The sequence below is a fragment of the Artemia franciscana genome, unplaced genomic scaffold (genome assembly GCF_032884065.1).
Source record: "Artemia franciscana unplaced genomic scaffold, ASM3288406v1 PGA_scaffold_52, whole genome shotgun sequence".
NCBI lineage: Eukaryota > Metazoa > Arthropoda > Branchiopoda > Anostraca > Artemiidae > Artemia > Artemia franciscana.
The window spans coordinates 716,383-732,611 of record NW_027062693.1 but is presented as its reverse complement, the minus strand read 5'-3'; the positions used below and the strand labels follow the sequence as shown (position 1 = coordinate 732,611).

The 16,229-nt window shown below is 33.1% G+C and overlaps 1 protein-coding gene across 1 annotated transcript in view; it reads left to right on the top strand.

Moving 5' to 3' along the window:
- LOC136041964 (zinc finger protein 271-like) overlaps positions 1-16,229 on the top strand; it is a 184,777-nt gene that overhangs the window by 102,431 nt on the left and 66,117 nt on the right. Inside the window, 3 exon segments of the mRNA XM_065726782.1 lie at positions 4,996-5,160; positions 7,433-7,591; positions 12,587-13,489. Coding sequence (XP_065582854.1) covers positions 4,996-5,160; positions 7,433-7,591; positions 12,587-13,489 — 1,227 coding nt within the window.

Sequence of the window (16,229 nt, the reverse complement as noted above, 5' to 3'; positions counted from 1 at the left end):
AAATACATGGTATTTTTTCAGTATAGCTAAGCGTGATTATCTAATAGTTAGCCTACTAAAGATATTCCATGTTTCATTTTCCAAGAAATATTGTTCTTATGTTTATTGTAAATATTATTTTCACAACATTGTTTTATTATTGATTTTAACCAATAATTATCGTAGATTTAAGCCCCATTGAATCTGATGATAGTTTGAACTGAAAAAGTCTTTTTTTTTTGTCAAATAATTGTGATTTTGCCTTCAGGTTATATTTTCTGTCAATTTAAACTCTTTAAAAATATAAGATTTTCAAAAAAAAATATATAAGATCAGCTATAATTCAATGTTTCTATCAAACAGTAAGTGGGGTATCTATTTTCTTTCCTAAATATGTGTTTGTTTTTCAAAATCAAATGGAAGCTCTAAAAAATTTAATTTGAAAGAAATGAATTGAAGATGCAAAAAATGGAATTAATTGTTCCATTATCTGGCTCTAACGAAAATTGGGATTAGCATTAAAAGGAAAAAACAACGTTGCCAACAAGTGTTTTGCAGCTCTTTTTATCCTAGATTTATAATTAGCCAACTGATTAGCCTCTAGACCACATAACCTGTGGAAAATTTTTAGGATTCTTTTTTTTAACTCTAAATCATGAGATTTCGTTTTGGTTATTTGTCAAAGATTGTATGATTTCTGTCCTTGTAAGGATTATTATTCATTCTTGTGGGACAATGTGTTGAAAAGGGGAAGCAGTTGGGCTTATTTTGTAAGCTTTTCTGTTGAATGTGTTTGATATATCTTTTATTTTATTTTGCTTCAGAAGTTAAAGAGGCTTTACCAAGTGATAATGAGGAATATTTTGGCTTTTCAACCCATGTTTTGTCTCCTAAAAGGGAAGATGTTCCCGTGGGTACTTTTTGTGGCTTTTCAGGACCATGTAAGCTTGAATCTGACACCCAGAAATTGGGCTTCATTTGTTTTACAGTGAAGGTACATATCAAGTATTTGTTTTGTTTTGTAATCAAATATATGGGTAATATTTTATTACCCATCCATTTGATTCATTGATTGATTTATATAGTAAGTATTATAGATGATTGTTTTCCTTTTTCCACTCTGCTTGTTTATCTCCAATGTTTTAAATCCTGCAGAAAATGTATTATTATTATATATTATATATATATTATTAAATTATATAGTAAGTATTATAGATGATTGTGTTCCTTTTTTCACTCTGCTTGTTTATCTCCAATGTTTTAAATGCTGCAGAAAATGTAGTATTATCATATATTATATATATTATTATTATTTTATATATTATTTGTATAGTAAGTATTATAGATGATTGTGTTCCTTTTTTCACTCTGCTTGTTTATATCCAATGTTGTTAATCCAGCAGAAAATATATTATTTTTATATAAAGTTTTGGAATAGCATTACTAAACTTTTATAGTAAGATTCAGTTTGCCTTCTGAAATTTGAAAAACTCATCAAAGCAATTTAAGTGTTAAAAACAGAACAATTCAGTCAGTGTCAAACATGCCCCCAAAATAGACCTTTGTTTTTAAAAATAAAGACAAAATTATTATGCAAATCAGCACTCTATTTATGGTGTTTGCAAATCATTAGAGATTATGCTATCGTAGGTAGAAACTTCCATAAACAACTCTAGCAAAACCCAGTTTAAACAAAGTTCCAGTTCCAAAAATTGTAGGGAGGTATATGGACTAACAACAAGTCCTTTCACCTCTTTGACTTCTTCTTCAGAAAAACTAGCTACTGGAAGCGCTGTTTTCCTCCAGTCTGCGAACAATGGATATATACGATTATGAACAATAATACACTGTTGTTGATTGTGGGAAGTGCGAGTACCTGAGCTACCTGTCCCCAGCAGTTTAAGGCACTAGGCCGGCCGGTACCAATACGGCTCTTCCTACTCATTCCCGCTCTCTTCTGCACAATCAATAACTATGGATAAATCGTGTCCCTTTAAAAATTGAATTCTTCAAGCTTTAATCTTTATTAAACAATATTTCTCTTCTTTAAGGTATCAATTGCTGCCTTAAATATCTTACGATCAATTTCCCATGGCAGGTTAGAATCCAGGATAGCTGTATAAGTATTTGGAATCTTAGCCAAGGAGCAGAAACGCTTAAGAGCAACAGTCTCCTCACTCTGAGCCTGGCAATCAAATAAAATATGCTGGATTGTTTCCTCTGTTGAAAAGCAGATTCGGCATAAAGGGGAATGATGTAGCTTCCAATTAAATAACAAGCTATTTAGAAGTAGGGCACCTGATTTCAGCCGGTAATATAGCACTGTATTTAATCTTGTATGAAATGGAGATAATTTTAATGTACTGTGATTAACTTTGGATCTTTGCCTGATAATATCTCGTGAATTGAGGTCAGAGGAAGGACTAGGAGATAACATGGAAGCCTTTGCTGCTAGAGAATCAGCCATATCATTATATTTTATACCTTTATGACTAGGAACATGTTGAAAATAAACTTCATTTTCCTTGATCTTAAGATTAAGAAGCTGTCTTCTAATATTATATAAATCTTTGTCATTAGCAATTCTATTAATATTTTGGATCAGTAGTAATGCTGATTTAGAGTCGGAGAGACAGAGTATATTTTCAGATTCAATGTTATAATTTATAAGAGCATCCAAGGCCAGGCGGATGGCACATAATTCAGCAGACAAGATAGAAGATCCCAATGGGAGAGGAGAATAAATATTCAAATTCAGGGGTGGGATACATGCTCCTGCTCCAGCTCTTTCCCTCTGGACGGATCCATCTGTATATATTTTTCTATAGTTGGGGTAAGCCTTTGAGATGTGTTCAGCCAAAATAGTCTGGATCTCATAATTAGGAATCAAATCTTTACTAATAGAGATAAGTTCCACTTGACAGCTTGGAGGACTCATTTCCCATGGGGGGGCCTCAGTAAAGGGATATGCATAAAGTGAATGTTGATTCCAGTTTGGGACCTCCAGTTGAAACTGATTCCATGATGAATGGGCATTGGGACAGGCTGACTTCTCAGCAAAGGTATGTGCATATACAGCATGCTTGGCTCCATAAGCCTGGATTTGCGAGAAATACTTTATCCTTAGACTAGATGCTCTTTCACTTAGGGACACCAATCCCGACAGTGTTCTTAACTTTGACAGAGGAGTATGCTTATGCACACCCAAAGCTATTCGAATAGCAGAATTTTGTAAAGATTCAAGGATTTTGAATGAGGATGGGGGACGAGCTGAAAGTATTTGAATCCCATATTCTATATTTGAACGAATATATAATTTGTAAAAATCCAAAATAATTTTTGGGGGACATCCCCATTTACTTCCAGCAAGTCTTTTTAGAATACAAAGTCTTTGAATAATCAGAGATTTCAAAGAATTAATATGTTCATGCCACTGCATTTTAGAATCCATTAATAAACCAAGTAACTTCACTGAATTACAATATGGGATCTCCCTTGAGAAAATTGTCAGTGGATTAGGAGGGTCTAGAGTACCATTAGTAAATATAATGGCTTTAGTTTTACTGATTGATATTGGGAAGCCAAATGCTAAAGAGAATCTCTGGACTAGACTTATATCCTGTTGAATAAGGCTTTGAAGAAGGCTAATATCCCTTCCTGACTTCCAAATGATCAAATCATCTGCATAAAGGCCAAATGATGCATGAGATACTTGAAATTCAGAAACATACAAGTTGAATAGAAGAGGACTCAATATTGCACCTTGAGGAAGTCCTCTCGTAATGGGGCATTGCTCACTTCTAGACTGATTTACTTGAACGTAAAAATATCTATCAGTTAGAAAAGACTTTATAAAACTTATAAAAGGATACGGGAAGTCAAGATTTATTAGGATTTCCAATAATTTATTGTGGACTACATTTCCATAGGCATTCGACCAGTCAAACAGAACAGCCATTGTGACATGTCTTTTTTTGAGAGAGTTACAAACATCAATTTCCAGCCGGGTAATGTTATCTAAAGAGCTATGTCCTTTTCTGAAACCTGTTTGTTCACTAGGAAAGAGATTGTTGACTTCAGAAAACCACTCAATTCTTGATAAGACAAGCCTTTCCAGAACTTTACTAAAGGAAGGTAGTAATACTGATATAGGACGGTAAGACTTGAGATCATTAGATGAATAAGAAGGTTTTAAAGCTGAGAATACCTGAGCAATCTTCCAGGCATCTGGGAACTTTTGACTTGACCAAATAAGATTATAAAGACTTAAGAGGGCTGTATGAAACACCTTTGGGGACTCAAGAATCCACTTCATATAAATACCATCATAACCTGGGGAAGACTTGATGTTAAGAGAATTAAGTGCTACACAAAATTCATCTTGGGAAAAAGGTTTCATCAGAGTACCCTTATAAGAACAGGTAAGAGGGAGATTACAAAAAGGAGGTCGGCTGGGATGAAAATCTGAGCAATCATTTTTAAAAACATTGGTAAACAGATCTGCCTTCTTCTTATCTGATACAATTGGATATCCATCCTGAATGATATCATATCTACGGTCATCATTCCACTCATTCCATTCCACTATTTAGTTGGCTAATGAAATTATGGACCTTTGAAATTGGGGTTCTAAAACTGATACTTGAGCTGAAATTCAGCCATGTACTCTGTTTAGCTCTCCTACAAATTAGTTTCACCTTAGCACATGACTGCTTATAAAAGATTGCTGTTGACTGAGATGGGAGCTTTTGAAACATTTTACGAGCCTTTCTTTTTGCCAGAAGTCAAAGTCAAGTAATGTGAATTCCTTTTTTAAAATAGGATTCCTTTTTTAAAATCTAAATCCTGAGATTTGGTTTTGGTTATTTGCCAAAGATAGTATGATTTCTGTCCTTGTAAGGATTGTTATCCATTATTTTGGGATAATTTGTTGAAAAGGGGAAGCAGTTGGGCTTGTTTTGTAAGCTTTTCTGATGAATGTGTTTGATGTCTCTTTTATGTTATACTTTGTTTCAGAAGTAAAAGAGGCTTTACCAAGTGACAATAAGGAGTTTTTTGACTTTTCAACCTATGTTTTGTCTCCTAAAAGGGAAGATGTTCCTGTGGGTTGTGGCTTTTCAGGACCTTGTAAGCTTGAATCTGACGCCCAGGAATTGGGCTCCATGTGTTTTGACAGTGAAGGTACATCTCAAGTACTTGTTTTTTTTATATAATCAAATATATGGGTAATATTTTATTACCCATACATTTGATTCAGTTTCAATATTTTATTGGGAAAAACTAGAACAAATTAGAATTTGCTAGAAATTCATCATCTTAAGATTTGAAACTGGTGAAGTCAAAAGGGCTTGGAATTATGCAATGTATTGTAGACAACAATTCCTACAAATTTTGGAATTTGCAAATTTCTATATAAAAAATTTACAACTTTTATTCAAAGAATTTGTTTCAGTTCTAAAGTAAAATTGAACATTAGTTTTGTCTTGTACTGTAGTAACAAATAGTAAGTATTATAGATGATTGTGTTTCTTTTTTCACTCGGCTTGTTTATCTCCAATGTTGTAAATCCAGCAGAAAATGTATTATTATCATTATATAAAGCTTTCGAATAGCATTACTAAACTTTTATAGTAAGATTCAGTTTGCCTTCTGAATTTTGGAAAACTCATCAAAGCAATTTAAGTGTTAAACACAAAACAATTCAGTCAGTGTCAAACATGCCCCCAAAATAGACCTCTGTTTTTAAATGAAAGACAAAATTACTATGCAAATCAGCACTCTATTTATCGTGCTTGCAAATCACTAAAGAGATAATGCTATTGGCAGTAGAAACTTCCATAAACAACTCTAGCAAAATCCAGTTTAAACAAAAGTCAAGTAAACAAAATTTTAAATAGCGAGATGGTCATTATAAATATTCAGTTATAAAAGAATGTCCAGCATTTATACGAGTAAGTCAGAGAGGAAGAGAATTTTCTATGGAAGAAGTGAAAACTATTTTTTCGTCATGTCTATAACAATATTATTAGTAAGAAAAAAAGATGCGAAAAAAATTAAACTACTTAAAGCACATGAGCTTTGAGATTTTTCTTATCATAGTATCTTTGATAGAAATTTTTTTTGAAGATATTTCATAATATAAAATGATGTAAAATGAAATTTTGCATCTGATGTTTAAGCCACTCTCCCTAAATACAGTAATGTCAGTGGCATAATCTGGCATTGCAGACAACTTAGGATGGCACTCCAGGTATTGGCACCAGGAGAAGAAAGTTGAAGGTCAAGTTTCTTCTGAAGTATACCTACCATGTAGTTTTTTCACTGAACCTAAGCTATTTTTGTTTAAAATAAGGATTTGCTTATTTGAGCCTTCATAGCCCTATCTTGTAGGAAAAGATAGAGAAAAAGAAACACCATTTTTCTGAGTATTTCCATTCATGAAGCAACTGGACAAGGTTCAAAACAAGTTCCTGGGCCCTAGATTAAAATTTAATTCTTATTGCAGCTAAAGCAGCACTATAGATGCTTCAAGAGACCAATGTTTTTCTTTCCTAGAAGTTTCCTTGTAAAAAGTGTCATCACTCAAATTTTCATTATTTTTACTAGCATAATCATTTTTAGAAAATTCAGTTTCCCATTTAAAAAAGTAGTAGGGGGAGGGGGACATATACACAACGAGGAAATCACTCCCAATCCAGTTGAGAAAAAGTCAGTCTGACTGATTCAGGCTAGATTAGAATACAGTTGTCAGAAAAATCCGAATACGAAACACGAACCATCCATGTTCTCATCACTACAAGCAGAATGAGGTAGAATGGGTACAGAGTAATCCCCTTCTGTAAATTACAGAAACTGGGTTTGATATTCACTTTTTATTTGTTTCACCTATTCCCCCAAGTTAGCTTCTCTTGCCTTCCCCCTAAGACCAATGTGTGTCTATACTCTACATGCACTAGCCCACAAGTGTATCACAAATAGAACTATAGCACTTTTGTGGGAGGAACTTTCCATGGAGGAGTTTCCGTAAGGGGAGGGAATTTTTCATTGAGAGTGAGCCAGATTTACCAGCTTTATTTGAAAAAAAAGAAATTAAGTAAAAAACAAGTTTTTTTTATGAAAAAACGGTTAACGATGTAATACTTCTGAATTATATTAAGAATCATCTAAAAGTTAAGGCTTTTGTGTTAGCTAGCTAAATACACTGGAATGATTTTAGACTTAAAACACACATATTCAAGTTCTGCACCCTATTCAATGCCCGAATTTAATCTGCGAATAAAATTCTAATTTGTGAAAATTCTATTTACCAATTTATCATGCTTGACTTCGTTCAGTTTTTATATTTTATGTTCTTTTTCACATTTGTTGTCTGTTTTTATGTCTTGGTACTGCTTATTGAGAATATTTGATCATACTTTGCTTGTTTTCTTTCTCTTACTTTGTTTTGTTACAGAAGTTGCATATGCTTCACCAGACAGTGTCGAAACGATCAAAGGAACTTCTATTTCATCTGTATCACGTGAATATCAACAGCAGCCTTTGAGTTTTGCATCCAGAATATCCAATTTAACATCTGTGTTGGACTCCCAGGATTTGGGTGGCAAAGACGAAGGTATATTTGAAAATAATAGCGGTTTAAAATTAGTTTGAAAAGGGAAATTCCCTAATTCACGGTTCGCCCAACCCAACTTAAATACTTATATTCCATTACCCCTCATATTCCGCTGAAGAATTGATTTACTACATGCCATATCCACACATGCCATAGTTAATGCCAAATTTCAAGAGAAAAGAAAATACCAGTAGCAGGCAAGGCCAGTGATAGAGAGTACATCTCCGAAACTGCGGTCCCACATGCTATGAGTCACAAACCTGGAGCTCGTAGAATCGAGTTACCTTCATCCCAGGGCATCATGGACGTTATACAATCATTTATCAAGTTTTATTGTTTGTCCAACTCTGATGTAAGTTGTTTGTTCACAAAAAAATCCATAAACTTAAACAACATAATTCCCGTCATTTTCTAAAATAGTAAGGTATACTTCATGGAAAGATATAATATTCATGGAAATTCATGGAAAGTATGATATTTGTTAAATTTGAAAAGCCTTGAGTATTTGTTGTTGCTAGTTGGTGTAATGAAAAATAAGAACACATCACCCAGAAAATAAAACGTTGCCACCTAAGCACAAACGATAGTCTGAGCTTTTGAGATGCATGATTTCCTATTTGTTTTGGGTCTCCTCTTTTCTTGTTTCGTTGATTGTTATTTCAAGTCGTTTTAAGTTTGAAATATTGTATGACTTTAATTGTGCTGGTCATTGGCTTAGTACGGCTCTATAACTTTAAGAAAGTTGTGATTTGATTTTGTATTCTTATTATTGTTTTCAAAATAAAATTAGTATATATAAATTAGTAAATTTAGTATAAATTAGCATATGAAAAAATTAGTACAATCGCTCTAAGGTACAGCATAGCTAATCAAGTAACAGTTGAGGTTGGTCAAGTCCATAATGACGACTTTAACCAACCATAACGAAAGGAAATTGTAAATTTTATATAAAATTGCAAATTATAACCATTTATTTTCTGCTGACAAACCTCTTAAGTGACGAATATCGATTTTTCACACCCTTTTCATTAATCATATATCTACTTTCATCCCAATCTTCTTTTCTTTAACTTTCTTTGAAAACTTACCATTAAAAAAAAAATTATTGGCAAATCGCAATATTTGATTAACTACATGGAAAAGACAAGATTATGAAGCTTAAGTCCCTAGAATAGGAAACAAACAAAAAAAAATTTTTTAAGTATGCAAAAGCCATACATACAGCCAACACACACAAAAAGTACTTTTTATTCTCATTTGAAACTCAGTGCATTCCTTTAAAGTCCTTTCTGAGCAGTATAACAAGAAGAATAGAATCATTGCTGCAGCTTAGTAAAGAGCAAACGATGGTGCATAGTAGCCTGAAGTATGAAAACGCTTTTCAAAAATAACCGTTGGGGGTTAAGGATTCTGTGTGAATTTCAAAAGGGGATTGAAAACATATGATACTGGTTAAAATTTGTAAACATATTGATTTTTATAGCTTGATGTTGTTTTGATTTTTGTGCTCACTAAATCATTACCCTTATCCCCCCAAAAAATAACTTGTTGGAAGTGTGTGTTTTACCCCACCCTGGTATCCGAGTAGACCCATGCTGATAAAACAGACAAATAATCACAAAGAGACTAGTGACAAAGGATTTTGTTTAAATAGAAAAAGAACGTCGTAACTTCATACCCGCTTTTATGATATAAATACCTTATATTTTATTGCAACAGCGCCTTCGCCACTGTGAATATGGGCTTTTTTAGTAGTTCCATAACACCACAGTAAAGTTTTTCAGGAGTCCCTAAGAAACTAGAGCAGCATAGACGAAATTATAAACTCAAAAGATGATTGTGTGATTGTGAAACTATAGAGCTTTACAATTTTTTTTTCTTTTTTTTTTTATAAGCCAAAGGTAGAAGTGCTGATAAATTTCTATTATGCCTATCCAGTCCCCAGAGGCTAGTTCTCAATAAATATAAATAAGTTACATCTAATTATTTCTATTACCTAAAATTAATTAGCTATCATTTAAATATGAAAATTTGTGAATAACGTGCCAAATCTTGAAACTGGGTCTCTGTTAATCAAATTACCTTTTATTATCACGGTTCCATCAAACTATAATGCTTAGATTTATTCAGGTCTGATGTTTAGTGTCATTTTTTATGCTTGTAGTCAGTTTCTTTTTATATTGTGAGAATTCATTCTTTCTTGGTAAGTTATTGACAATATTTAATCCTATTTTTATTAATTTCTGTCTCTTTGTTTATTTTTTGTTTTTGTTGTTGAAACTGGAGATACCTCATCAGTTGAAATTGAAACGATCAGAGAAACTTCTATTTCTATTCACTTATCTGAGCATCAACTGCTGCGTGTGGGTACTGCATCCAGAATAACCAATTTAACATCAGAATCAGACTCTCCAAATTTAGACAGCAATGACGAAGGTATAATTGAAACTAGTAGTGCTGTGAACTTAGTTTGAAAAAGGAAATATTTTGTCAAACATAAAAGTTTTTGTAAATTGTACAAGCATAACATCAACATATATATCAAGCCATGTGAACAACATAACATAATTCAAATTCAAGCATTATATTGACCTCCAAAAGCGGAGAGTATAAAGAAAAAGAAAAATGAACAAACTGACCAGATAAAGATAAAACAACAAACAAATATAAATACAGGCTTAGATACACAAGTCTATATTAACTTTTTTATTATTGCAATTGTCTAAGTTTAAAAATTGAATGAATTGCCTTGCCTGAAACTCATTGCAGAATGGCCCAATTTTGACTTTAGACGCTTGTTTGCATGTTATTCCACGCAAATTAACGGTCCTGTGTCAATTCTAAATTCTTGGTTCAATCTGCCTATGACCATAGGTTGGCGTGCCTTTACCTCTCATTCCAGGCAATCTAATGGCCCTATATCAGTTTTAAATTCTTGGTCAACCTACCTGAGACTAGGCAGGTGTGACTTGCTAAAAGATAACAAGCAAGTATTGGTCCAATAAGAGGCACAGTTACTCCCACCGTTTACCCGTGCCATTTAACCAAACACTTGGAAAACTATTAGTTCTATGACTTTCTTAGCTCTATGACTATCTACCTTAGTTCTACTGCCCTAGGTATGACGCATGGACGGATAATAGACAGACATATCTATCTATTAATAAATGAACTAACATAATTTTTATACAATCCTAATAAGGGAGGGGGGGGGGTTAATGCCAGAATTTTCTCTCTCTCAATTGAACGGTCTGTCTTGGCTTTTTCTACAATTAACCAATACTTGATGCCCACAACTATTCGATTTGAATTCAAACTATTATACAAATATTACCCAAACGTTGTCTATGGTAGCGCCAAAATAAAGTGCAATGTGGCAACCAAAAACGATGTCAGTTATTATGTTTTCTGCTGTTAAGTCTTTTTTATGAAGTGTGCACCATCTGTGAAATATCTTGGAGTAATAATAGATGAGACTCCTAGTTTCTCAAAGTATATACAATGTATATTATCTAAAATTCCTCGGAATGCAGGGATTCTGAGGAAGTTGAAATATGTTTTCCTATTTAACATACTTAAAGTGATATATTTTTTTATTGTCCATCTTTATTTGATCTATTGTTTTCCGGTGTGGTCATCTACTTTTGGAACAAATTTGAAGTCATTACGTGCTCTCCAAAATTCGGCGATTCGGGTTCTTGTGAATTGTGATAATCGAATATGAGTTAGAGATAGTTATACAAAATTAATACTTTACCAGTTTCAGGTCTTTTTAATTTTTATATGGCGCTATTTATGTTTGATATATTGCATAAACACGCACCTGAATTTTTGGTTGGTGTGTTTGAGAGATGAGCCTGAATATGAGACAAAGAATTTGTCAGCGATTAGAAAACCGATTAAAAGGTCTACAAGGTCTGCATTCTCGATTCGCCATGTTCTTCCTTCTATTAGGGAGTCCCTTCCTTTTGATATAGTTGAAGATACTGATAGGCCTACTTTTTGTGGGCTGCTTAGGGGCCATTGTTTTGGAATTTATGATTTTCTTTTTTTATATATAAATAAAGTAGGGAAATAGTGCATAAAAGTGTTGTTATATTAGGTTAGTTTAGTACTGGACCTCAAGTGGTGACTTTTTTTTGCTTTTTTATGTTTTCTTTTTTCTTTTTTAGGGTAATCCTTTGATAAGTAATTTGTTTTATAGTTTTGGAAAATACTTTTTGGAAAATTTTTCTTTTTACGTATTTTCTTGTGTTTTTTTAAATAAATTCTCTCAGTCTCTCTCTATGAGGTCCCTCATCCCAATCGCGGACGAGCTGCTTTCCGTTTAACCCTAGACAGTTGACCGGAAAGAACCTAGCTTCACTTATTGAGTGTGTTCTGAATAATACACAAGTACCAAAAATACATTTAAGTCTATAAATGATGTTTATAGGCTAAAAATGAAAGCTGTACGTCTATTTAGTCTAAACTTCAAGTTTGTTAAACCTAACCTTGTCCGGAAAACACGATGAAAGGGGGAATGGTGGACGCTTTTCCCTGCTAGATTTCCATTTTTAGAACTACATAGTTATTTTCTGCTGTCTGTGAGTTTATTGGTACACTTGCCTTCCTAATTTATGCAACGTTGCTCTTAAATTAGTTTTCAAAGGGTATTTATGATACAATTTGGATGTAAGTTCAACTAGGGGACTGGGGTAGAAATGGAAATTATTTATTATAACCAATAAAAAAATTTTAATCCCATATGACTTTCAAGTTGTAAAGCCGATAAAGATTTTCTGTATTATTATTCCAATTCTAATTGGTCTATGAAGTGAAATTAATTTCAAGTTTCGTTCTTTAATTTTTGTTTCTTTCGAAATTGGTTGGCAATTAGATACCAAACAGGTATCAGTTGTAGAATGTTCACCTTTCATTTGTAATTGCTATGATGTCTGATTATTGAATCGTTTTAACCTTATTTAATTTTAATAAAATAATTGTTTACTATAGAGATAATTCATTCTACTGTGTGCAGTTCTGATGGTGTGGGTCAACCAAAACTCTTTGGCCAAAAACCAATTGTGAAGGGGAAGAAGCTGACAGAGAAGGCTGGTCATTTAAGTTATAAGAAGCTGACAGAGAAACCGTATAAGTGTGATATATGTGAGACAACTTTTTCTTGGTCAAGCAATTTGATTCAGCACCAAAGAATACATACTGGTGAGAGACCGTATAAGTGTGATATATGTGAGAAAACTTTTTCTTGGTCAGGCAGTTTGATTCAGCACCAAAGATTACATACTGGTGAGAAACCGTATAAGTGTGATATATGTGAAAAAACTTTTTCTCAGTCAAGTAATTTGATTAAACACCGAAGAATACATACTGGTGAGAAACCGTATAAGTGTGATATATGTGAGAAAACTTTTTCTCGGTCAAGTAATTTGATTCATCACCAAAGATTACATACTGGTGAGAAACCGTTTAAGTGTGATATATGTGAGAAAACTTTTTCTTATTCAAGCAATTTGATTCAGCACCGAAGAATACATACTGGTGAGAAACCGTTGAAGTGTGATATATGTGAAAAAACATTTTCTGTGTCAAGCAGTTTGAATAGGCACCAAAGAGTGCACAGTGGGAAAAAACCATTTAAATGTGATATATGTGAGAGAACTTTTTCTCAGTCAAGTAATTTGATTCATTACCAAAGATTACATACTGGTGAGAAACCATTTAAATGTGATACATGTGAGAATACTTTTTCTAATTCAAGCAATTTGATTCATCACCAAAGAATATATACTGGTGAGAAACCGTTTGAGTGTGATAAATGTGAGAAAGCTTTTTCTGATCCAAGCAGTTTGAATAGGCACCAAAGAGTGCACACTGGGGAGAAACCGTATAAGTGTGGTATATGCAAGATAAAATATTCTTCTAAATTGAATCTTAATAATCATATAACAACCCATTCTTAGAAAAACTAGAAGTTCGTACAATAACAATTTCTGCGGTCTTGCTGAACCCTGAATTATTTTGCCAATTAGGCCAAATTAAACATTTCCTCTGTTCAAGATTGAAAAGAAAAAGGACACTAAAAAGAAACGTTGTTGGGACAAATTTGGCTACATCCCTGGGAAATTCACTAAACAAAGAAATTCCCAGAACTATTAGAACCCTTATTTTGCTTTTTGTTTTAACTTTTTCATTCCCTTTTGCTATAACCCCCCCCCCTCCAAAAAAAAAGAACCCAGTATATGTATGCCTGTTGAGTAAACACCTCTGTAAAGTTTATTTTATTCTTCTTTTATATCTTTCCCAATTTTCTTAACCTATCCTTTGGATTCATTGATTCGTGGAATATTTGTGTTGATTTCTTGGTGTATTTTTCTTTCTCCGTTTTGTTTTAACTTGTTCCTTCATTTGGCTATGACTTCCTCTCTCCCCCAAGAAAAGTCTTTATTTGTAGGCCTGGTTGAGCTAAACGTCTGTAAAGGCTATTTTATTCTTCTTTTAATGTTTTTCAAATTTTTTGAAAGTTTCCCTGCATATTCTTTGGACTAAAACATTGTGAGTAACGGTTCCTGTAGGTTTCAGTTTGTACTTAGAAAATTAAATCTTTAAAATCTTGATTGTCACCAAGATCTATTCTCAGGGAGGAGGGTGAGGGTGTCTGCTCAAAAAGTGAGTGTCCCAAATTTGCTACGTTTTTTTAACTGACCATGAAGTCATTATGAAAATAAAGAAATGAGAAATATTGGTTAATCCATACAATCAGGTTCAAAATCACCTAAATCTGTATATTCTATTGTGAGAACTTTGAGAACAAATTTTGTTCTGTTTTGGTTTCTTGACAACAAAATGATGTGTGAAGAAATATCCAGATGATTTGATGAAATTATGACTTATTATTCCAGTTAATTTTTCTCCAAAATTGGCCAAAAATTATAACATTTCGACTAGATCAAAACTCTGGTTCGTTGAATGGGCAGGGGGAGGGGCTGTGGTTGTACTTTAAAAACCATACTCTAGGCATAGACATACTCTAGACAGAATAAATGGGAAATATATAATTTGGGCTATATATTTGCCCATTTGGGGGGGGGGGGGGTAAAGTGTTTGCACAGTTTGAAGTCAATAACAATTCTTGGTTCATAACATGCAGAATAATTTTACCTAACACATTTTGCATACAGATTCGCTATACTTTACCCACCTCCTAATTTGCAAATCTAAAGCCTAAATTTGTTTCTAAAATAACAAAGTAACTATTGAAGAAACCGGTTTGGGCAACATCAAAACTTAAAACGAAGTGGAGGGGACGACTCCTTTTATATACGTAATAATTTCTGTACGTTTTAAGTTTTTTATTGCTCCTTACTTTCAGTTGAAAAAACTTGTTTTTTCTTAATTTAATTTGTGATCGTTTTGAATAATACCAGCGATTCTGGCTCTTTATCCATGAAAAATTCCGGTACTTGTATACTATACGCCAGTTTTTCAAGTTTGCGATGCGTAAAATTCGAGAACAAACCGGTTTCTTCGTTAGTTTCTTCGTTACTTTAGAAACAAATTTGGGCTATAAATTTGCATGTTTGCACATTTTACTAATATCCTTCAACATAAAATCGGGGTGTCTGAAATGCTCAAATTGTAAGCTCATTGTGATATATTGTACTCAAATTGTGAAACAAACATTTTTCACATCATGAATCTGAATATCATGAATACACGCCTTTTTCATATCAATGAATCTAGTCTCTAAATCATTTTTAAAAATAGATATTGAAATAACTTTTCAATTGAAATATCTTAATCGTTTCATTTCATATTTACCTTTCAGAGAAAAAAATAGGGGCTTCTGACTCCATAGACAACATAACTGGGTAATACAAATTATATTTTCTGAGGCCCAGTAGTCGTTTTGCTGATTATGGCATCTATTTTCTCGTTAACAACCATATGGGACTTTGGTCATTAACATATTTACAAAATGGGACAACTCGTGTTTAGCATACAAATCACACTTGTATCTTATGAAAAAAAAATTACTGAGAATAGTGTATACTGCTAGCATATATTATGTATAGCTAGGATTTTATTGCCTTCATTTTTTCCTGTTTGTTTTTTCACTCAAGGAGGGAGGAGGAAATGGATTGTTTTCGTTTTTGCCATCAGTTTTTGTATATTACATAACATTTCTTTTTCTTTTTTTTCAGATGAAAAAAAATTTAATTTTCAACTTATTCAAAGCCTAGTAAGCTACAAATATGGCGTCTGTTAAATTTGAAAAGCACATTATTCCTAAATTTGAATTGTTTTCATCAGTTTAGGATTATCTTCTCGAGATCGGTTGCTAGAGCGAATCAAAAATCAACTTTAGTATACATATGAAAATTTTCGAATACAGGATAAAAAAAAGGAAAAAAAGACATGTCCCTTCTGGTCGTTTCCATCAAAACGAAAAAACTCCAACCTCCCAGACTATATAAATAGGCACATCCAGAAGCGCAATGCAAACAGAGCCAAAGTAGCAACTGAGGCAACTATTTTTGGTAGCCAAACCTCCCTTGAATAGAAAAGTGGTTGACACTTTTACATCCAGTTGTATGTCTAGAAGAACCTTCATCCACATTCGTATTTCAACAAGGTT